The sequence below is a fragment of the Salmo salar genome, chromosome ssa16, assembly GCF_905237065.1.
Source record: "Salmo salar chromosome ssa16, Ssal_v3.1, whole genome shotgun sequence".
NCBI classification, from domain to species: domain Eukaryota; kingdom Metazoa; phylum Chordata; class Actinopteri; order Salmoniformes; family Salmonidae; genus Salmo; species Salmo salar.
The window spans coordinates 80,164,599-80,189,265 of record NC_059457.1 but is presented as its reverse complement, the minus strand read 5'-3'; the positions used below and the strand labels follow the sequence as shown (position 1 = coordinate 80,189,265).

At 47.7% G+C, this 24,667-nt stretch overlaps 1 protein-coding gene across 10 annotated transcripts in view; it reads right to left on the bottom strand.

The window, feature by feature from the left end:
* LOC106575459 (arf-GAP with GTPase, ANK repeat and PH domain-containing protein 1) overlaps positions 1-24,667 on the bottom strand; it is a 295,680-nt gene that overhangs the window by 53,023 nt on the left and 217,990 nt on the right. For 8 of the 10 annotated variants that reach the window (XM_045698088.1, XM_045698090.1, XM_045698091.1 and 5 more), the window contains 2 exons: positions 21,231-21,392; positions 6,795-6,956 (listed from right to left, as the gene is read on the bottom strand). In XM_045698088.1, coding sequence (XP_045554044.1) covers positions 6,795-6,956; positions 21,231-21,392 — 324 coding nt within the window. Of the gene's footprint in view, positions 1-6,794; positions 6,957-21,230; positions 21,393-21,429; positions 21,619-24,667 lie in introns of those variants that run through there. The other 2 variants (XM_045698084.1, XM_045698089.1) reach the window with 2 other exon arrangements.

Genomic DNA, 24,667 nt, shown 5'->3' with positions numbered 1-24,667 from the left:
TAGAACTGGTTTAAAAAAATAGATGTAAAACAAATCCAAGCTAAGAAAAGGTTATCAGAGAGGGGAGAGGGGTAAAATGTTTCTCTCTCCCACTGAAGGTGTTCAGGTCCTAGACTATGTGACTTCTGCTTTCACCTTCTATAATGAGGTACATACTCCACTCTAAATACACACTTATTCCCCTCGCGTCTCGCCCCTGAACCCTCACAGCCCCCACCGACGCTACTGTTATTTTCCCAACATCCCCCGAGGCTACCAAGAACATTTGCTACACAACGATACCAGAAGAGAAAGTACATTTATTCACCGGTCCCCCACTACAGCACAGGAAAAGGGAACATTCTGGTAATGGGTGTGTGAGGTTTAAATGTTAGACTGCTTGTACGAGCCTCGGCCTTATTGTCCTTCAAGGTGCTATTTTCCCCCACACAGGAATCTGGAGCAATCACAAAGAAATACCACAATATATGTTCAAGTAATTTACATCTGCACCCACACACTGCAGCGTGTGTGACCTCTCAAATATTTGGGTTCTCTGTACTTCGGGTCCTTTGTACATCCAACGAATGATGGTCTTCTGCTTGGGAAAGACCACCTGGGACCTTTAACAAGTTGACCTTTGGTGTCACACCTGCTGTACCTCTATGGCTACAAAGTGACCTTAATTATCTTCCATTTTAGGGAAATGGCCAAAGCGTTTCAGCAGACCCACCTACCCTCTTAGGGCTAAATGATAAATGCATCAAGACGCTTCAGTCACAACCCAGACCCCACCCACTTCTGCTCTCTTTAACAACCTGTGTGGAATGAATCCCCCAATCACCCAGTCTGCTATCTAACCACCTGATCCTCTGATCCCATACCAGATCATAGAGAGCGTTTTGTCCTGACTAACATCCATCTCCTCTCCAGGAATGCCTCTTTCTCACTCCAGGAGGGAGGGATCTGCAGCTGGTCTCCTGCGCTGTGTGAGGCCCCATCTCCACCTCCCATCTCAAGGGGGCCACAGGAAGGCTTTCATGTCCCCAGTCTCCCATCTGAGGGCCAACTTTGGTATCTCCAGCAGGCTCGCGGTCAGATCCCCCTTCAAAGGTCCTGCGCAGCGAGGAGCCGGACCCCGTGCTGTAGTGTATGTAACCAGGGGTAACGAACTAACGAGGTGCTCTTACAGAGAGACAGTTAATTGTGGGGCTGTGATCGACGGAGCACACAGAGAAGGAGTGATACACCTGATGCAGGTGGCTGTGAAAGAGAGGAAAGGGGGAGGAGAGGGATGGAGGGGTAGAGATTAGGGGGTCTCCACGTGTCAAGCATGTGGGGTGAGGGGGGTCTGGCTCAGTGGCAGGAAGAAAGGAAGAGGATGAGTAGAGTCTTTGTTTTAGGGAGAGAGGGTGGAGAGAGCAAGTAGCTTTTCATTAGAAATAAAAGGATCCCCTGTTTTAGCCATGTAGGAAAACTGTTTCCTCACAACCTTAAAGGGATACTTCAGGATGTTGGCAATGAAGCCCTTTATCTACTTCCCCAGAGTCCGATGAAATCATGGATACCATTTTTAGGTGCCTGCGTGCAGTTTGAAGGACATTGCTAACTAGCGTTAGCGCAATGACTGGGAAGTCTATGGTAACTGCTAGCATGCTAGTAGATACCATAGACTTCCAGGCATTGCGCTAACTTAAGTATCCCTTTCAGTTCACACACAGACGAGTGTGCATGCACACGCACACACGGAAAGCATGGTGAGTATAATGTAATATCAGAAAATTAACACAATTGTAGATTTTTTTAATGTAAATTTACTAACATCTGAAGGAGAAAGAAAACAGAAAAAAAGAGAAATAGAAAACAGAGAGAGTGACATGGAGATGGAGGGACCAGATAGATGAAAGAGAGAGAGGAAAGAGAGAGACATGGAGAGAAGGAGACAAGAAGAGACAAGAAGAGAGGAAAGAGACCAGGAGAGATGAAAGAGAGACAAGGAGAGACCAGGAGAGATGAGAGAGAGACAAGGAGAGACAAGAGAGATGAAAGAGAGACAAGGAGAGACCAGGAGAGATGAAAGAGAGACAAGGAGAGACAAGAGAGATGAGAGAGAGGAGAGAGAGAGACATGGAGAGAGAGAGAGAGAGATGAAAGAGATAGGAAAGAGAGAGACATGGAGGAAAGAGAGAGACATGGAGAGATAGTCAGAGTGACGTATAACTTTACGGTGGCCCTACCTGGGCTAAAGGAGAAGGAGCGGTGAGGGTGCGGACGGACCAGTGTGGAGCAGAGGGCGGCCCGCCCCGGCCCCTCACCTCATGAATAACGGGTGTGTGTGACAGCCTGATACTTCATCTGGGTCGTGGTGTGACAGGCGTAGAGAGGCCCCACGCTGTCGCGTGGTGCTTAATGGCTAAATTGGGAGACTGTTACTAATCGCTTATTGAATAATGAAAGTGCCACAGCTGATAAAAGATTTCAATACGGTGGATTATTTATAATATTTCACTTAAGTGCCCCGCTGACGAATGGGGCGAAGGGGCTGCACAGAGGCCGGCTGGCTGGGGGAGCGTCTCACAATGCTCGGCCTTCAGGAAAAGCGTGCTGGGTTGGGGGTTTGAAGGAAGCACGCTCCACCTAAAACATTTTTTGAATAAAGTGTGTAACAACACAAGGAATTAATCCACAATGAGTAACGATTACTTGGCCATATACACGGAGTACCAGTACTGAGCCAATGATAACTTGGCTATATACACGGGGTACCAGTAGGGAGTCGATGTGCAGGGGTACGAGGTAATTGAGGTAGATATGTACATATAGGTAGACAAAGTGACTAGGCAACAGGATGATAATAAACTGTAACAGCAGCGAATGTGATGAGTCAAGAGAGTTTGTTCAAAAATGGTCAATGCAGATAGTTAAATAGTTAACCAATAGTTACCCAGACTAACTATTTAGCAGTCTTATGGCTTGGGGGTAGAAGCTGTTCAGGGTCCTGTCGGAGCCAGACTTGGTGCATCGGTACAGCTTGCCGGATACCAAGCAGTTGCCATACCAAGAGGTGATGCAGCCAGTCAAGATGCTCTCAATGGTGCAGCTTGTAGAACCTTATGAGGATCTGAGGGCCCATGCCAAATCTTTTCAGCCTCCTGAGGGGGAAGAGGCGTTGTTGTGCCCTCTTCATGGACCATGATAATTCCTTAGTGATGTGGACACAAGGAACTTCAAGCTCGTCAGGAAGTCCATGATCCAGTTGCAAAGGGAGGTGTTTGGGTCCTTAGCTTAGTGATGAGCTTGGAGGGAACTATGGTGTTGAACGCTGAGCTGTAGTCAATGAACAGCATTCTCACGTAGGTGTTCCTTTTGTCCAGGTGGGAAAGGAGAGTGTGGAGTTTAGAGATTGCATCATCTCTGGATCTGTTGGGGCGGTTTGCAAATTGGAATGGGTCCATGGTGTCTGGGATGATGGTTTGATGTGAGCCATGACCAGCCTTTCAGCGCATATCATGGCTACAGATGTGAGTGCTACAGGGCGATAGTCATTTAGACAGGTTACCTTGGTGTTCTTGGGTACAGGGACTATGGTGGTCTGCTTGAAACATGTAGGTAAGTTTAGACACTTGCCAGCTGGTCAGCGAATGCTCCGAGTCCCTGTCCTGGTAATCCACCTGACCCTGTGGCCTTGTGAATGCGAACCTGTTTAAAGTAGGGATGCAACAACATTATTGGCCGATACCGATATCTGATATTCTCCTTACAAAACCATAATGATATTTACAATTTTTGCGGCTTTTTAAGCGTTCTAGTACAGCTAAATAGTTGAAACACACAATGGCCAAAAAGTTATTTTGTTTCTTGTCTGCGTTGAAGTAGCGGTCCTTGTACCTAGCATCGAGCATGGTGGCGACACAGTAAAGAGGCTCAGAGAGAACGCCACCGAATCGCTTGTTCACAGCCTCAGCAGTGTTGTTGAGCAGGCATGTCAATACCATGACAGAGGGTATCACTGCTACAGACACTGTTGATGAGCTTATTTCTCCAGTCAGTTCTTTGAATGGAGCTAGGAATGTGTTCATGTTTCCAAGTTTCAAACATGTTCTCAAATGCCATTGAAACAGCAGCAGAGGTATGACAACCAGCACATTCAGGAGCATGAAATACGACTTTCCTCAGTACGAAATCCTTGTCGACCCACTGTGCTGTCAGACTCAGCATGCTTATGGGGCTGACATCGCTGGTCCAAATGTCAGTCGTAAAGCTAATAACAGTAATGCACATAGCAAGTAGCTCATGGATGTGCGTTTCAACAATACTGTGCAACTCCGGTAGGGCAACATCTGAAAAATAGCGCCTACCGGGGTTTGAGGTGCTCGACCAGTGCGCGAAGGCCAACATCACCCACGACAAAGAATGGTTGATTGTCAAGGGCAATGAATTCCATTATCTTGGCGTTAATGGATTTCGCCTTTTGAGTTGTCTCGCTGAAATGTTCTTACTCTTTCAAATGACTGCTCGACTTGAACTTGTTTAGTTGTTGGAAGTTTGCACTTAGAGTATTTTTCTGCTTTTGTTCTGTGTAGCGCTGTATTTTTCGTGGCGTCATTACGTCATCTACCTACGTTATATAGGTATGCACGTCAGCTTTGACATTGGTTTTGCACATCGGCGTTAAACTAGACATCGGACCGATGCCGATGTTGGCATTTCTAGCTAATATCGGCCGATTACAATATGCTTACAGATATATCGTGCATCCGTAGTTTAAAGGTCTTACTTCGGCTACGGAGAGCGTGGTCACACAGTCGTCCGGAACAGCTGGTGCACTCATGGTTTAGTGTTGCTTGCCTCGAAGCGAGCATAGAAGGTATTTAGCTCGTTTGATAGATGAAAACTCTCTTGGTAAATAGTTTGATCTACAGCTTATCATGGGGTATTCTAACTCAGGCGAGCAGAACCTTGAGACTTCCTTAATATTAGAGATCGCGCACCAGCTGTTAAAGACGCCACCTCCCCTGAGCTTCCCGATGCCACTGCTCTGTTCTGCCGCTGTATAGAAAAACAACCTTGATTTATATTTACCATGTCCTTGTTCAGCCACGACTCAGAGAAACATAGGATATTACAGTTCTTCAGATCACGTTGACAGGATAGTCTCGAAAGGCGCTCATCCATTTTATTCTCCAGTGATTGCTCGTTCAACCAATAGCACGGCGGGTAGAGGTGGTTTATCTACTCTCCGATAAAGTCTCGTCATGTATCCTGCACGCCGGCCTCTATAGCACCGTCTCCTTCTTCGTGTCTGGGCTTTGGGCTTGGTCCGGGATGATCAATATAAGTTTCACCTCCAAATATTATATACAAAAAAAAATACATTTTATGGTCAGCAGCCAACGAAATGGACACAGCGCCATTCTAACTATGAAGGAGAATGGACGAATATTAAATCAGTTTCAAGAGTGAAGATATGGACCAGCCGCTGGACACCTTTTTCATAAAGCCCGCTGGGTGCTACGATGATTTCAAACGGTGTCAGATCACTCACCTCAGATAAACACACATGAAACGGTGTCAGATCACTCACCTCAGATAAACACACATGAAACGGTGTCAGATCACTCACCTCAGATAAACACACATCAAACGGTGTCAGATCACTCACCTCAGATAAACACACATAGTAAGTTCAATTCACTTCCTACATTCAACATGGCCTGTTTGCGAGCTAGGTGAAATATATTACACATGTCCCATTCCCAGTAGTCTATCTGCTCCAGTATTCCTCCCAGTCCCAGCCAGCCAGCCAGGCAGGCAGGAGAGGAGATAGAGTGACCCCAGACAGAGACAGAAGACAGGCACTTGTCTTGTCAGCCACGTGATTCCCTCTGATGGAAGTGCTACACATTACATCACACATCTGCTACCAACTCTGCATCTGTTCCACTCCCATTCACAATGGTGTGTGACGTTTTGTGTATGTATATGTGCGCATGAGTGAGGATGCATCAGTGTGTTTGATATTTGAGCCTATAAACCTGTGTATCCACAAGTAAACGTGTGTTTAAGAGCAATCCATTCAGTGCCATTCATTGTGACAGAGTACTATGTCATTTTATTTTATTTTTTATTTTACTAGGCAAGTCAGTTAAGAACAAATTCTTATTTTCAATGACGGCCTAGGAACAGTGGGTTAACTGCCGCTGTTCCTTTGAACTTGCAACCTTTCGGTTACTAGCCCAACGCTCTAACCACTAGGCTACCCTGCCGCCCGTCATGTTTACTATTAGCAGTGCTGAAAACACACATCTGACTGACAGATAGAAAGAGAGGAGGAATGGAGGGATGAGAGAAAAGAATGGAGAACCCCCTTCCACAAGCAGAGTGACGTCAGGGGGCTCGTGGGAAGACATGGCTGCGTTTCCCATACCTGTTCCTACGGCAACATACGGTGCCTTATCATATTCAAATATGTTATTTAATTCATTTAACGTACCATGTATTTATCCGGTTTAATATCATTGGAATAAAATCTCTTTAAAAGAGTTACCTGGTCCAAGACAGCTAAAGGGTAAGCCTAGTTAGATATTCAGCCATCGTTGACAATCATTAGTTATCTGAAATCAATAGGTTAATCATAGTTTTGTACTTCCTAGGTTTGTTGCTGCGTTCTTTTCCAGACTCATTCATTCAATAGCAGAGCAGCTTAGCACCTAGGACCCAGTTAGTGTATAGCCTTGGTGTTTGTTAGCTAGGGGGAGCGTTTTAGCGGGCGGACCAGGGCTGGAAAACGGAGAGGGGAGGGGAGATGGCGTTACCTTCCGCAGTACCAGAGAGGCCGTCGGCTTTGAAGTTGCTGGTGCTCTTCTTCCGGCGGTGCTTCTTGCGGTTGGCGTGCGGCGAGGGGGGCGGGTCCATCTTAGGGCTGGTGGTGTTGGAGATGGAGGGGCTGGAGCACACAGACTCTCCCAGACCCGTGTCTACAGGGAAAGAGACAGACCGTTAGATAATACTGCTTCTCGACAACAAGAAGATGGACGCAATGAAGGACCAGAAATACTTTTGACAATATGTTGAGTAACCAAGAGTAAACAGCAACTAGGGCTGTGAAGGTAACTGAATAACCGTGTAACTGACGGTTATGGATGAAGACGGTCATGAAAATAAAATAACCGTCAAAAGCGTTTAAAACATGCCTACATTCATTTTAGGATAAAAAAATAAATATTTAACTTTATTTTCATGTAGATAAACTTTACTAATGATTATAAGCAGTTGTTTTGCTAACTTGGTCTATTAAACTTTCTACATCTCTTCCTCTTTCCAACTGTCCTTTGATGCTGGAGCAGCTCATCTGCTAGACACGGGGGTGTTCAGCTCTATAGACTATGGAACTTTGATGCTGGAGCAGCTCATCTGCTAGATGCGGGGGTGTTCAGCTCTATAGACTATGGAACTTTGATGCTGGAGCAGCTCATCTGCTAGACACGGGGGTGTTCAGCTCTATAGACTATGGAACTTTGATGCTGGAGCAGCTCATCTGCTAGACACGGGGGTGTTCAGCTCTATAGACTATGGAACTTTGATGCTGGAGCAGCCCATCTGCTAGACACGGGGGTGTTCAGCTCTATAGACTATGGAACTTTGATGTGTTGACTTTCTTTTATTCAATGCACGTTTTCATTGCTTGCTAGTAAATAAATAAATAAATAAATAGGTATTTTACATTTTAGGGGATGTGTCTGACTATTCATTCATTATTCAACAGCAGTGGACAATGTTGTTCTGGCTCAGAGGCCTATAAGGCTCTAATGTTGTCAAACGGACAACCAGCCAATCCTCTCCAACCTGGCATGGTACAGTATCATTTGATACAGAATCTTTTCTTAATTTATAGACTAATCAACGCTGATCAGGGCCGGTCCTGGTCCATATCCCGCCCTAGGCGAGACCAAAAAAAAATGTACGCCCTCCTATCCCCGCTAAGTAGAATAGTAGCCTGGGCTAAACAGAGACGGCCCGCAATGCTCTTTTATGAATGCACATGTGGTAGCCTACTGTTTGTAAAACAGCCAATTTACCGTTTATCTCTGTCATTTAGTAACATTAATTTCTGTTAATGGAGGTATTAATTATAGTAATTTACCATTATCATTCTCGGAGTGGAAACGTTGTTAGCAGAGCTCACAACCTGCTACACTTGTGAGACACAAGTTGTGGTTTATTTCATACCATCATTTACGCGCTCCATGTGAGCAATGAGCATGTGTCTGGTTTCTCTGTCCTGTTAATGTGAGCATGTGTCTGGTTTCTCTGTCCTGTTAATGTGAGCATGTGTCTGGTTTCTCTGTCCTGTTAATGTGAGCATGTGTCTGGTTTCTCTGTCCTGTTAATGTGAGCATGTGTCTGACTTCTCTGTCCTGTTAATGTTGACAGAGCGCACGCCCCTGTGCATGCATAGAAGAACCTGGCCTGCTTCTCGCAAATGTTCAATGAAGGAAAGGGCCCATTTGGGGATGTCTGATTTCTGATAGTCTTAACTCACCAACACTAATAAAGCTGATCTTCTTCGCAGTGATGGAGGCATCACTACAGAGCCGGGTTCGATCCCAGGCTGTGTCGAAGCAGGCGGCGACCGAGAGACCAATGAGGTGGCACACAATTGGCCCAGCGTCGTCTGGGTTAGGGGAGGGTTTGGTCGACCGGGATGTCCTTGTCCCATCGCGCTCTAGCGACTCCTTGTGGTGGGCCGGGCACATGCACGCTGACTTCGGTCGCCGGCTGTACGGTGTTTCCTCTGACACATTGGTGCGGCTGGCTTCCGGGCCAGTGTGTCAAAAAGCAGTGCGGCTTGGCAGGGTCGTGTTTCGGAGGACGCATGGCTCTCAACCTTCGCCTCTCCCGAGTCCGTACGGGAGTTGCAGCGATGGGACAAGATTAACTACCAATTGGAGATCACGAAATTGGGGAGAAAAAGGAGTGAGCTTCCTCACCTCACACTGCAAGTCAACGAAGTCCGCATTTACATTTTTTTATTTTTTTTACATCCAATTATTATAATAGTTCCTCACAGTACTTGAAAAATCTTTCCAACTCTCTCCCCCTTGATAATCAGCATTACTGAAAATGAGACTATGGACATGTTGCGTGTATTTGTTTCTATTGTAATGATTGTCAATTTCATGCTATATCACAGCTGTCCCTTCATACTTTCCTTGTCAATTCATTATCTTATAGTCTACTTTCAGAAAGACTAAGGTAGGCCAAGGTTTTTTTTAATATGTTTTAAGGAAAGGAGAAATATTTGCTTGTGTCTGACATACTACGCTGGTGGTTTTGACTGACCGGTGTGAGTTGACTGATTCTCTCCACAGGCCTATATGTACCTTTCCTAAAGTAGCCTGTCTGGTCTCCATCTCTTAATAAGAATCAAACGCTCCTGTCATGATTTCATCTGGTAAAAGGCCTATTTTCAGGAGCTCATATTATGTTACGTCTCTCGTTACGCCGTCCTCTCTTTGAAGAACATATGCCACTGCCATCGAATGACCGCAGCAGCAGGGTATGTGACGTTATACAAATACTTCGGGAAAAGAGGGAGAAAACACAACGGACTTCGTTTGAACGGTTTTGTGCGTCGGAATTGGATCTGTATAAAAAAAGGTAAATATGCAGAAAAGCTGCAGACAAGGTAGGCATCTTTGTTCAGACTCCTTTAAAGTTGGGCAAATATGAAAATGAGAGATGATCTCCAACCTGGCATTTCTGAATTGTAGTAATATTTATAATTAATTACCTGAATAATGAAATGCCATGATAATAACAAAGTGTAATAGCTCGTTTCAAATAGGTCTAATTAAGAAGCATATCCATGTAAACAGAATTTTGACCCCCCCCCCCTTTCTTATTTTACCTGAGTGTGGCTGTGTCCAGCTAGTAACAGTAATACAGGGTCTGAGTGTGGAAGTGTCCAGCTAGGAACAGTAATACAGGGTCTGAGTGTGGCTGTGTCCAGCTAGGAACAGTAATACAGGGTCTGAGTGTGGCTGTGTCCAGCTAGTAACAGTAATACCGGGTCTGAGTGTGGATGTGTCCAGCTAGGAACAGTAATACAGGGTCTGAGTGTGGCTGTGTCCAGCTAGGGAAGCAGTAATACTGGGGCTGAGTGTGGATGTGTCCAGCTAGGAACAGTAATACAGGGTCTGAGTGTGGCTGTGTCCAGCTAGTAACAGTAATACAGGGTCTGAGTGTGGATGTGTCCAGCTAGGAACAGTAATACAGGGTCTGAGTGAGGCTGTGTCCAGCTAGGGAAGCAGTAATACTGGAGCTGAGTGTGGATGTGTCCAGCTAGGAACAGTAATACAGGGTCTGAGTGTGGATGTGTCCAGCTAGTAACAGTAATACAGGGTCTGAGTGTGGATGTGTCCAGCTAGGGAAGCAGTAATACAGGAGCTTAGTGTGGATGTATCCAGCTAGGGAAGCAGTAATACTGGAGCTGAGTGTGGATGTGTCCAGCTAGGAACAGTAATACAGGGTCTGAGTGTGGCTGTGTCCAGCTAGTAACAGTGATACAGGGTCTGAGTGTGGATGTGTCCAGCTAGTAACAGTAATACAGGGTCTGAGTGTGGATGTGTCCAGCTAGGAACAGTAATACAGGGTCTGAGTGTGGCTGTGTCCAGCTAGGAACAGTAATACAGGGTCTGAGTGTGGCTGTGTCTAGCTAGGAACAGTAATACAGGGTCTGAGTGTGGATGTGTCCAGCTAGTAACAGTAATACAGGGTCTGAGTGTGGATGTGTCCAGCTAGGAACAGTAATACAGGGTCTGAGTGTGGCTGTGTCCAGCTAGGAACAGTAATACAGGGTCTGAGTGTGGCTGTGTCCAGCTAGGGAAGCAGTAATACAGGAGCTTAGTGTGGATGTGTCCAGCTAGGGAAGCAGTAATACTGGAGCTGAGTGTGGCTGTGTCCAGCTAGGGAAGCAGTAATACTGGAGCTGAGTGTGGCTGTGTCCAGCTAGGAACAGTAATACAGGGTCTGAGTGTGGATGTGTCCAGCTAGTGAAGCAGTAATACAGGGTCTTAGTGTGGATGTGTCCAGCTAGGGAACAGTAATACTGGGTCTGAGTGTGGATGTGTCCAGCTAGGAACAGTAATACAGGGTCTGAGTGTGGCTGTGTCCAGCTAGGAACAGTAATACAGGGTCTGAGTGTGGATGTGTCCAGCTAGTAACAGTAATACAGGGTCTGAGTGTGGATGTGTCCAGCTAGGAACAGTAATACAGGGTCTGAGTGTGGATGTGTCCAGCTAGGGAAGCAGTAATACAGGAGCTTAGTGTGGATGTGTCCAGCTAGGGAAGCAGTAATACTGGGTCTGAGTGTGGATGTGTCCAGCTAGGGAAGCAGTAATACAGGAGCTGAGTGTGGCTGTGTCCAGCTAGGGAAGCAGTAATACTGGGGCTGAGTGTGGCTGTGTCCAGCTAGGGAAGCAGTAATACAGGGTCTGAGTGTGGATGTGTCCAGCTAGTGAAGCAGTAATACTGGGTCTGAGTGTGGATGTGTCCAGCTAGGGAAGCAGTAATACAGGAGCTGAGTGTGGATGTGTCCAGCTAGGGAAGCAGTAATACAGGAGATGAGTGTGGATGTGTCCAGCTAGGGAAGCAGTAATACTGGAGCTGAGTGTGGATGTGTCCAGCTAGGGAAGCAGTAATACAGGAGTCTGAGTGTGGCTGTGTCCAGCTAGGGAAGCAGTAATACTGGAGCTGAGTGTGGATGTGTCCAGCTAGGGAAGCAGTAATACAGGAGCTGAGTGTGGATGTGTCCAGCTAGGGAAGCAGTAATACTGGAGCTGAGTGTGGATGTGTCCAGCTAGGGAAGCAGTAATACTGGAGCTGAGTGTGGATGTGTCCAGCTAGGGAAGCAGTAATACTGGAGATGAGTGTGGATGTGTCCAGCTAGGGAAGCAGTAATACTGGAGCTGAGTGTGGATGTGTCCAGCTAGGGAAGCAGCAATACTGGAGCTGAGTGTGGATGTGTCCAGCTAGGGAAGCAGCAATACTGGAGCTGAGTGTGGCTGTGTCCAGCTAGGGAAGCAGTAATACTGGAGCTGAGTGTGGATGTGTCCAGCTAGGGAAGCAGTAATACTGGAGCTGAGTGTGGATGTGTCCAGCTAGGGAAGCAGTAATACAGGGTCTGAGTGTGGCTGTGTCCAGCTAGGAACAGTAATACTGGAGCTGAGTGTGGCTGTGTCCAGCTAGTAACAGTAATACAGGGTCTGAGTGTGGATGTGTCCAGCTAGGGAAGCAGTAATACAGGGGCTTAGTGTGGATGCGTCCAGCTAGGGAAGCAGTAATACTGGGTCTGAGTGTGGCTGTGTCCAGCTAGGGAAGCAGTAATACAGGGGCTGAGTGTGGATGTGTCCAGCTAGGGAAGCAGTAATACAGGAGCTTAGTGTGGATGCGTCCAGCTAAGGAAGCAGTAATACTGGAGCTGAGTGTGGATGTGTCCAGCTAGGGAAGCAGTAATACAGGAGCTGAGTGTGGATGTGTCCAGCTAGGGAAGCAGTAATACTGGAGCTGAGTGTGGATGTGTCCAGCTAGGGAAGCAGTAATACTGGAGCTGAGTGTGGATGTGTCCAGCTAGGGAAGCAGTAATACTGGAGCTTAGTGTGGATGTGTCCAGCTAGGGAAGCAGTAATACAGGAGCAGAGAGTGGATGTGTCCAGCTAGGGAAGCAGTGATACAGGAGATGAGTGTGGATGTGTCCAGCTAGGGAAGCAGTAATACTGGAGCTGAGTGTGGATGTGTCCAGCTAGGAACAGTAATACAGGGTCTGAGTGTGGATGTGTCCAGCTAGGGAAGCAGTGATACAGGAGCTGAGTGTGGATGTGTCCAGCTAGGGAAGCAGTAATACTGGAGCTGAGTGTGGATGTGTCCAGCTAGGGAAGCAGTAATACTGGAGCTGAGTGTGGATGTGTCCAGCTAGGGAAGCAGTAATACTGGAGCTGAGTGTGGATGTGTCCAGCTAGGGAAGCAGTAATACTGGAGATGAGTGTGGATGTGTCCAGCTAGGGAAGCAGTGATACAGGAGATGAGTGTGGATGTGTCCAGCTAGGGAAGCAGTAATACTGGAGCTGAGTGTGGATGTGTCCAGCTAGGGAAGCAGCAATACTGGAGCTGAGTGTGGCTGTGTCCAGCTAGGGAAGCAGTAATACTGGAGCTGAGTGTGGATGTGTCCAGCTAGGGAAGCAGCAATACTGGAGCTGAGTGTGGATGTGTCCAGCTAGGGAAGCAGTAATACTGGAGCTGAGTGTGGATGTGTCCAGCTAGGGAAGCAGTAATACTGGAGCTGAGTGTGGATGTGTCCAGCTAGGGAAGCAGTAATACTGGAGCTGAGTGTGGCTGTGTCCAGCTAGTGAAGCAGTAATACAGGAGCTGAGTGTGGCTGTGTCCAGCTAGGAACAGTAATACAGGGTCTGAGTGTGGATGTGTCCAGCTAGGAACAGTAATACTGGGGCTGAGTGTGGCTGTGTCCAGCTAGGAACAGTAATACAGGGTCTGAGTGTGGATGTGTCCAGGTAGGGAAGCAGTAATACTGGAGCTTAGTGTGGATGCGTCCAGCTAGGGAAGCAGTAATACTGGAGCTGAGTGTGGATGTGTCCAGCTAGGGAAGCAGTAATACAGGAGCTGAGTGTGGATGTGTCCAGCTAGGGAAGCAGTAATACTGGAGCTGAGTGTGGATGTGTCCAGCTAGGGAAGCAGTAATACTGGAGCTGAGTGTGGATGTGTCCAGCTAGGGAAGCAGTAATACAGGAGCTGAGTGTGGATGTGTCCAGCTAGGGAAGCAGTAATACTGGAGCTGAGTGTGGATGTGTCCAGCTAGGGAAGCAGTAATACTGGAGCTGAGTGTGGATGTGTCCAGCTAGGGAAGCAGTAATACTGGAGCTTAGTGTGAATGTGTCCAGCTAGGGAAGCAGTAATACAGGAGCAGAGAGTGGATGTGTCCAGCTAGGGAAGCAGTGATACAGGAGATGAGTGTGGATGTGTCCAGCTAGGGAAGCAGTAATACTGGAGCTGAGTGTGGATGTGTCCAGCTAGGAACAGTAATACAGGGTCTGAGTGTGGATGTATCCAGCTAGGGAAGCAGTAATACAGGAGCTGAGTGTGGATGTGTCCAGCTAGGGAAGCAGTAATACTGGAGCTGAGTGTGGATGTGTCCAGCTAGGGAAGCAGTAATACAGGAGCTGAGTGTGGATGTGTCCAGCTAGGGAAGCACTAATACTGGAGCTGAGTGTGGATGTGTCCAGCTAGGGAAGCAGTAATACTGGAGCTGAGTGTGGATGTGTCCAGCTAGGGAAGCAGTAATACAGGAGCTGAGTGTGGATGTGTCCAGCTAGTAACAGTAATACAGGAGCTGAGTGTGGATGTGTCCAGCTAGGGAAGCAGTGATACAGGAGCTGAGTGTGGATGTGTCCAGCTCTACAGAGACATTCGTAGCAGTCAGTGGAAGAAGCTGCCATTCATTTGGCTGTTCTCCTCCTCCTTCCCTGGCTGGCCCAGTATATAAGGCTAGGAGGCTACGAGACGCTGAGCTGACAGCTGTGACTTGCGGCGGAATAAAATAACATTCAGTTCCCATCAATATCAGCGTGGGCGGCGGGACTGATGTGGACAGTGGGGTTAGGGGGAGGGGCTGCTGGCACGGAGCGAACTCCTATCACACTGATGTAGCGCCTGCTGCCCAGAACAGAACAGACAGCCTCAAGGACAGACATAACTTATTGGACTATCGTTTAGTCTCAGCTCAAGTGGAAAACGTGACAACTTATCTCTGCTGACAAGATGCCATCCCGGAGCGCACAATTAACCGCCTGGGATTAACAGCCCTCACATCTGCAGCCCCTCCTCCCTCTCCTCACCCGTGTCTCCCCCCATCCCAGCCTCCCCCTCCTCTCTCTACATCACTACCTTCACATATTACACTACCCCCTCCCTCCCTCCCTCGCAGCATCCCCCATCTCTCTCTACAATCATCCCCCCACTGGCGCCCTCCGTATCTGTTGTTAACAGTCTCCTTGTTCTTTTTCTGTGAGCTAGCCTCTCTCTCGCTCTTCTCCTTCATGAAACTCTGGTATGAAGAGAGGTTCATTGAGACACTGTATCCTGAAATCTGACGATATGCATGCTGTGCTCTTTGATAGGGTGATAACATGGTTGCTCACAATGTAAAGAGCTTTGTGATTTCTGTCTGTAAATGAAAATCGCTCTACAAATGAAATGTGTTATTATCATTAACAGTAAATGCATAATAATATCCCAGCCTTGTGTGTGAAGCAGTCGTCAATAGTTACCACAGCCACAAAGTCATAATTCTGGCTAAACCCCGCCCATGACTACATGGCTAAACCCCGCCCATGACTACATGGCTAAACCCCGCCCATGACTACATGGCTAAACCCCGCCCATGACTACATGGCTAAACCCCGCCCATGACTACATGGCTAAACCCCGCCCATGACTACATGGCTAAACCCCGCCCATGACTACATGGCTAAACCCCGCCCATGACTACATGGCTAAACCCCGCCCATGACTACATGGCTAAACCCCGCCCATGACTACATGGCTAAACCCCGCCCATGACTACATGGCTAAACCCCGCCCATGACTACAATTTATGTTCTTAAAATCTGATTTGAAACCTAACCTTAAACACACTGCTAACCTTAAATTAAGGCCAACAAGCTATTTTTTTTGGTGGCTGTGGTAACTAGTGAAGCAGCAGCGTGAAGCAGACCAACTCTGAGTGAGGATAGTGGAGGTAAACAGGAAGTGGAGGTAAAGGAAGCAGTAATACAGGAGATGAGTGTGGATGTGTCCAGCTAGGGAGGTAAAGTGACTTCCTGTCTGTCGGCTACTTTAAGCTAGAAGATCAGAGGATGGCCGGGCAGCTCCTGAGGCATGGAATTCCACAGCCTGGTCTGCCAAATCAAAGACACCTGCTGCCCCCACACACACACAATGGGCTCTTTCACACAAACTCCAAATACATTTCTTCCTGTTTCCAGTTTCTGAAAACACACAGGACCACAGGCAAAAGGTTCAGATAAGTGAAATGCTGAGATATCCTGACAGGGCTGTCATTTTAAAGCCTATCACCCAATCAAGCTTGGAAAGGCAGTAAAGACTATATTGTTAGCCACTGTAAGAGAGACTCGGACAGGGAAAACCAGGGAGCAGGGTTGCTCCTGCATGTGCATTCCTGAGCTGAAGGAGGAAGATGCCATGCCAGGGACACCCCCCCCAGCCACGGAGGACTGAAAAAAGGAACACTATGTTAGTCAGAGGGTTGGAGGTTGGAGCTCAGCGAAGCGACCGTGGGCCTCGACCAGCTCAGCCCAGCGAGCCATTAGCCCCACAGCAAGCTGGCTGAGTAGGGAGGAACGCTAGCTTGCTCCCCTTTCCCCCCGTGTCCCTGGTTCATCCCCCTGGCTCCTACAGGCCTGGAGGCGTCTAGGGAACAACAGCCTCCTAATGAAACAGACACTCATTAGTATTACTGCTCCCATTGTTCCATCATTAAGGGGAAAAGGCAACTCAATGCAGAGAGGATAAAGGGGGCGTGTTTACTGAGAGCAGCTAACAGACCAGAGGCCATCGATGTCATAGCCATCCAATATTTATTTAACTGGAGAAAGGCAGATATATCCACATACTAACAACCCTGCAGCTGTCCTCTCCTGTCCTCAGCTCTACTTACAGGCTACAGGGCTTCTAGTGTGTGGATGTCTTCATCTCTTCTCTTGTTCTCCAATAGGACTCATTACTGTCTGTGGAGCACTAGGTCCCTCCACCAATAGGACTCATTACTGTCTGTGGAGCACTAGGTCCCTCCTCCAATAGGACTCATTACTGTCTGTGGAGCACTAGGTCCCTCCTCCAATAGGACTCATTACTGTCTGTGGAGCACTAGGTCCCTCCTCCAATAGGACTCCTTACTGTCTGTGGAGCACTAGGTCCCTCCTCCAATAGGACTCCTTACTGTCTGTGGAGCACTAGGACTCATTACTGTCTGTGGAGCACTAGGTCCCTCCACCAATAGGACTCATTACTGTCTGTGGAGCACTAGGTCCCTCCTCCAATAGGACTCATTACTGTCTGTGGAGCACTAGGTCCCTCCACCAATAGAACTCATTACTGTCTGTGGAGCACTAGGTCCCTCCTCCAATAGGACTCATTACTGTCTGTGGAGCACTAGGTCCCTCCTCCAATAGGACTCATTACTGTCTGTGGAGCACTAGGTCCCTCCTCCAATAGGACTCATTACTGTCTGTGGAGCACTAGGTCCCTCCTCCAATAGGACTCATTACTGTCTGTGGAGCACTAGGTCCCTCCTCCAATAGGAGAAACGACAGGCCTAGATTGAAGGGACTTGTCTTCAAGTGAATCATCACGTCAACAACTGAGTATTATACATGAGTAGATAGGAGAAGAGAGACAGAATATAATGCAGGAAACTAACTTACACAAGGCCTGGTGTAAAAGGTGTGGGGTTTAGATAAAGGGTTAGTATGAAGACAGTCTCAAAGCAGCAGAGACTATTGTTCAGACACAACCGCCCCTTCCACAGAGAAGAGCCCTTCAGAAGCCAACGGCCACAGAGGAGAGCAAATAGCAGCAAGCCCTTCAGAAGCCGACGGCCACAGAGAAGAGCAAATAGCAGCAAGCCATTCAGAAGCCGACGGCCACAGAGAAGAGCAAATAGCAGCAAGCCCTTCAGAAGCCAACGGCCACAGAGAAGAGCAAATAGCAGCAAGCCCTTCAGAAGCCGACGGCCACAGAGGAGAGCAAATAGCAGCAAGCCCTTCAGAAGCCGACGGCCACAGAGAAGAGCAAATAGCAGCAAGCCCTTCAGAAGCCGACGGCCACAACAGAACAACTAATTACAAAGACGTCCTCCTTTTCTTCTCCCTGAGAGCTCTCATTGGGCTGGGCTCTGGGGGCAGAAGGTGATGACTTCTCAGGCCCTGGAGCCACTGGTCAACTAGTCATCCAGCTATCACAACTCATCCCAGTCACGACACAGTGGAGAGAGAGGAGGGGCACCTCGTTAAGGCTCGTTAAGGGGCTGGGTAAGGCTCGTTAAGGGGCTGGGTAAAGGTTATTTATATAAAGAGAGGCTGAGGGCCCGTGATGCTTTCAGACAAGCTCAGAACAGAGCTCTCAACGCCTCCAGGGCCCCAACATCCACTAACACAGTTATACACAGACACACGATACACAGTTATACACAGACACACGATACACAGTTATACACAGACACACGATACACAGTTATACACAGACACACGATACACAGTTATACACAGACACACAGTTATACACAGACACACAGTTATACACAGACACACAGTTGTACACAGACACACAGTTATACACAGACACACAGTTATACACAGACACACAGTTATACACAGACACACGATACACAGACACACGATACACAGTTATACACAGACACACGATACACAGTTATACACAGACACACGATACACAGTTATACACAGACACACGATACACAGTTATACACAGACACACGATACACAGTTATACACAGACACACGATACACAGTTATACACAGACACACGATACACAGTTATACACAGACACACAATACACAGTTATACACAGACACACAATACACAGTTATACACAGACACAGTTATACACAGACACACGATACACAGTTATACACAGACACAGTTATACACAGACACGATACACAATTATACACAGACACACGATACACAGTTATACACAGACACACAGTTATACACAGACACACGATACACAGTTATACACAGACACACGATACACAGTTATACACAGACACACGATACACAGTTATACACAGACACAGTTATACACAGACACACGATACACAGTTATACACAGACACACAGTTATACACAGACACACGATACACAGTTATACACAGACACACGATACACAGTTATACACAGACACACAGTTATACACAGACACACAGTTATACACAGACACACAGTTATACACAGACACACGATACACAGTTATACACAGACACACGATACACAGTTATACACAGACACACGATACACAGTTATACACAGACACACGATACACAGTTATACACAGACACACGATACACAGTTATACACAGACACACGATACACAGTTATACACAGACACACAATACTTACACACACGCACACAATGTACACCCATTTTATTTTAGATCTGCATAAATGAATACTGTGATATAATGGGAATTGTAAAAATATACAGATTTTAATATGGTGTTAATTAGCTGGATTAAACAGAAGCTTTGTTCAACTGACAGATGTCAACCGCCATCATATCCCCAATCTACAGATGTCAACCGCCATCATATCCCCAATCTACAGATGTCAACCTCAGTCATATCCCCAATCTACAGATGTCAACCGCCATCATATCCCCAATCTACAGATGTCAACCGCCATCATATCCCCAATCTACAGATGTCAACCTCAGTCATATCCCCAATCTACAGATGTCAACCTCAGTCATATCCCCAATCTACAGATGTCAACCTCAGTCATATCCCCAATCTACAGATGTCAACCTCAGTCATATCCCCAATCTACAGATGTCAACCTCAGTCATATCCCCAATCTACAGATGTCAACCTCAGTCATATCCCCAATCCACAGATGTCAACCTCAGTCATATCCCCAATCTACAGATGTCAACCTCAGTCATATCCCCAATCTACAGATGTCAACCTCAGTCATATCCCCAATCTACAGATGTCAACCTCAGTCATATCCCCAATCTACAGATGTCAACCTCAGTCATATCCCCAATCTACAGATGTCAACCTCAGTCATATCCCCAATCTACAGATGTCAACCTCAGTCATATCCCCAATCTACAGATGTCAACCTCAGTCATATCCCCAATCTACAGATGTCAACCTCAGTCATATCCCCAATCTACAGATGTCAACCTCAGTCATATCCCCAATCTACAGATGTCAACCGCCATCATATCCCCAATCTACAGATGTCAACCTCAGTCATATCCCCAATCTACAGATGTCAACCTCAGTCATATCCCCAATCTACAGATGTCAACCGCCATCATATCCCCAATCTACAGATGTCAACCTCAGTCATATCCCCAATCTACAGATGTCAACCGCCATCATATCCCCAATCTACAGATGTCAACCTCAGTCATATCCCCAATCTACAGATGTCAACCGCCATCATATCCCCAATCTACAGATGTCAACCGCCATCATATCCCCAATCTACAGATGTCAACCGCCATCATATCCCCAATCTACAGATGTCAACCTCCATCATATCCCCAATCTACAGATGTCAACCTCCATCATATCCCCAATCTACAGATGTCAATCACACTCATTCTACTTTGGCCGTTAAAAACAAACGGTTTGTCTTCATTGATAAATGGCCTTACAGAAATGTCTGTACAAATAAAGTTGAGTGAAATTGAACTGACTTGCATAAGCTGCCCACAGTTGGCTAAAGGAGAGAGCGAGGTGAAGGATACTAGTGTGGGCCTCAGCTGTGTGTGTGTGTGTGCATTGAGGCCCCTGGGAGCCAATGTGATTAGAGTGTTTCACAACTTTAAACGTTATTTCAGGAGAGCAGCGCAGGGCCAACGGGCCCAACACACACGAGGGACCTGTCACTCAGACGCATCGTCACGGCGACACACCCTCGATCCGACAGCTGTCAGTCTCAGCGTGCGGCAGAGAGAGTGTGGCTGTGTGTGTGCGTCAGTCAAAGACCAGAGCATGTACACACACACACACACAGACACCAGATCCCCCAGTGCATGTGAGGATAAATGTGCTCTTGCTAATGTGTCTCTCTGAGTGAACATTAGTTTGATAAACAGTTAAGACAGCATTAGGGGCCTGGCAGGCAGATCAATGGAGGACGAATGAAAGGCCCAGCGGAGGAGAAGGGCCCCCTGCGGAGCTCTGCTCTTAGGCTGCCTGTACTAAGGCAGGCTCCCCACCGCGGAGCTCCAAGTCAGAGCCCATCTGGGGCCCAATGACAGGGGGAAAGAAAAGACTGGGTCTGGGGGTGGCCTGAATCCTTTTCAGTCCAGTACCTGGTTCCTTAACGGTGTGTGTGTGTGTGTGTGTGTGTGTGTGTGTGTGTGTGTGTGTGTGTGTGTGTGTGTGTGTGTTTCCTCATACCTGTGCTGACTCCTGAGTTGGGGATGACGGTGGCCTCGCTCCATTGGTCGGCGGAGGAGACTGAGTAGGATCTCTGGTGCATCCCGTCCCCACGACTGTTAAAGGACACCAAGCTGATCCCGCTGGTCATCTGAGAGGCTGACAAACTACTGGTCACAGAGCCTGAAGGAGAGGGAGAGAGAAACCAGGATGTCTATCAGTCAGTTGTCTGTTAAAGGACACCAAGCTGATCCCGCTGGTCATCTGAGAGGCTGACAAACTACTGGTCACAGAGCCTGAAGGAGAGGGAGAGAGAAACCAGGATGTCTATCAGTCAGTTGTCTGTTAAAGGACACCAAGCTGATCCCGCTGGTCATCTGAGAGGCTGACAAACTACTGGTCACAGAGCCTGAAGGAGAGGGAGAGAGAAACCAGGATGTCTATCAGTCAGTTGTCAAACTTATCTTTTGTCCAATATTCCATCATTTACTGAAACCAACTCAAGGTTACAAAGACGTTTACATTAGAAAGAAAAGTTCTCCGTTTTCCTTAGTTTACAACAAGGGCCTGCTGGCAACACAACTAAATGAAATAAAGAAATCCTGCTGCTACACCTTTGACTAAAGAGAAACCCCTAATAGAGCAAGTTGAACCTCCACCCCAAAGCAAACAACACAATGGATTGTCTACTGCAGTAGGCCACACCACAGGGGACATAGTAAGGGCCCTCTCTCACTGTGGCCCCTGGCTCAATACATGTATCTGGATGTGCTGGGGGCTCCACATAAAGCATTAGCATTATAATAGACTAATGTGACCGTAAACGGAGGCGAACAGAGCGGAGCGCGCATTTACCGCAGTCAATTACCCCGGTGCAGTGTGTGTGTGTGTGTGTGTGTGTGTGAAGTAGAACAGCACCACCTTAACCCAGAGCCTAAAGCTGCTGCTGTTGGTATAATACACACTGATACAGTACACTCTGACCCACTGGAGACATGACCGTGGATTGGTAAACATACTAAACACACACACACGCGAGCAAATGTGCACTAACACGCAAACATACACACACTCGCATGTACAGGAATCACACACACTAAGTGATTATAAAAGGAACAGTCTAGCAGCAGCCCGCTGCTGAAAACAAACCTTTGAGTTGCCGGAGCTTTCATGGCCTAACAGCTGAGTGAATCATTTGTCTCTCTCTCTCTCCTCCGTCTCCCTCCCTCCCTCCCTCACCTCGCTTTCTCTCATTACAGCTCATGTCTGGAGCTGCCTGAGTGGAGAGAGGACTCTGATTGCATTAATATTCATGACAGTAATTAGTACATGTATTATGGGTCACTGAATATTCATGCTATTAGTTTGGTCCTCCAGGAGCCGTGCGCCTGTGTGTGTGCATGTTGGTGGGTGTGTCTTTGTGCGCCTGTGTGTGTGCATGTTGGTGGGTGTGTCTTTGTGTGGGTGTGTGTGTGCATGTTGGTGGGTGTGTCTGTGCATGTTGGTGGGTGTGTCTGTGTGTGTGCATGTTGGTGGGTGTGTCTGTGCATGTTGGTGGGTGTGTCTGTGCATGTTGGTGGGTGTGTCTGTGCATGTTGGTGGGTGTGTGTCTGTGCATGTTGGTGGGTGTGTCTGTGCGTGTGCATGTTGGTGGGTGTGTCTGTGCGTGTGCATGTTGGTGGGTGGGTGTGTCTGTGCGTGTGCATGTTGGTGGGTGGGTGTGTCTGTGCATGTTGGTGGGTGTGTGTGTGTGTGTGCATGTTGGTGGGTGTGTGTGTGTGTGCATGTTGGTGGGTGTGTCTGTGTGTGTGCATGTTGGTGGGTGTGTCTATGTGTGTGCATGTTGGTGGGTGTGTCTGTGTGTGTTGGTGGGTGTGTCTGTGTGTGTTGGTGGGTGTGTCTGTGTGTGTTGGTGGGTGTGTCTGTGTGTGTTGGTGGGTGTGTCTGTGTGTGTTGGTGGGTGTGTCTGTGTGTGTTGGTGGGTGTGTCTGTGTGTGTTGGTGGGTGTGTCTATGTGTGTGCATGTTGGTGGGTACGTGTGTGTCTGTATGTTGGTGGGTGTGTCTGTGTGTGTTGGTGGGTGTGTCTGTGTGTGTTGGTGGGTGTGTCTATGTGTGTGCATGTTGGTGGGTGTGTCTGTGTGTTGGTGGGTGTGTCTGTGTGTGTGTATGTTGGTGGGTGTGTCTGTGTGTGTGCATGTTGGTGGGTGTGTCTGTATGTTGGTGGGTGTGTCTATGTGTGTGTATGTTGGTGGGTGTGTCTGTGTGTGTGCATGTTGGTGGGTGTGTCTGTGTGTGTGCGTGTTGGTGGGTGTGTCTGTGTGTGTGCGTGTTGGTGGGTGTGTCTGTGTGTGTGTGTGTTGGTGGGTGCGTCTATGTGTGTGTGTGTTGGTGGGTGTGTCTATGTGTGTGTATGTTGGTGGGTGTGTCTGTGTGTGTATGTTGGTGGGTGTGTCTGTGTGTGTGCATGTTGGTGGGTGTGTCTGTGTGTGTTGGTGGGTGTGTCTGTGTGTGTTGGTGGGTGTGTCTATGTTGGTGGGTACGTGTGTGTCTGTGTGTGTGTGTATGTTGGTGGGTACGTGTGTGTGCATGTTGGTGGGTACGTGTGTGTCTGTGTGTGTGTGTATGTTGGTGGGTACGTGTGTGTCTGTGTGTGTGCATGTTGGTGGGAACGTGTGTGTCTGTGTGTGTGTATGTTGGTGGGTGTGTGTGTGTGTGTGCGCATGTTGGTGTGTGTGTGTGCGTGTGTGCATGTTGGTGGGTGTGTGTGTGTGTGTGTGTGCATGTTGGTGGGTGTGTGTGTGTGTGTGTGTGTGTGTGTGTGTGCATGTTGGTGGGTGTGTGTGTGTGTGTGTGCATGTTGGTGGGTGTGTGTGTGCGCATGTTGGTGGGTGTGTGTGTGTATGTTGGTGGGTACGTGTGTGTCTGTGTGTGTGCATGTTGGTGGGTACGTGTGTGTCTGTGTGTGTGTATGTTGGTGGGTGTGTGTGTGTGTGTGTGTGTGTGTGTGTGTGTGTGTATGTTGGTGGGTGTGTGTGTGCGTGTGTGTGTGTGCATGTTGGTGGGTGTGTGTGTGTGTGCATGTTGGTGGGTGTGTGTGTGTGTGTGTGTGCATGTTGGTGGGTGTGTGTGTGTGTGTGTGTGTGCATGTTGGTGTGTGTGTGTGTGTGTGTGTGCATGTTGGTGTGTGTGTGTGTATGTTGGTGGGTGTGTGTGTGTGTGTGTGTGTGTGTGTGTGTGTGTGTGTGTGTGTGTGCATGTTGGTGGGTGTGTGTGTGTATGTTGGTGGGTACGTGTGTGTCTGTGTTAGTGTGAATATTCATCCCCTCAACAGTATGGTTTATGGTTCATTGTTTGATTATTTTTGTTGAAAGTAAAATTACAACAAAATACTGCAGGACCCATAAATGCCCACCAGGGAAAGGTGTGTGTGTAGGACGAGGTGTGTATGTGTGTGTC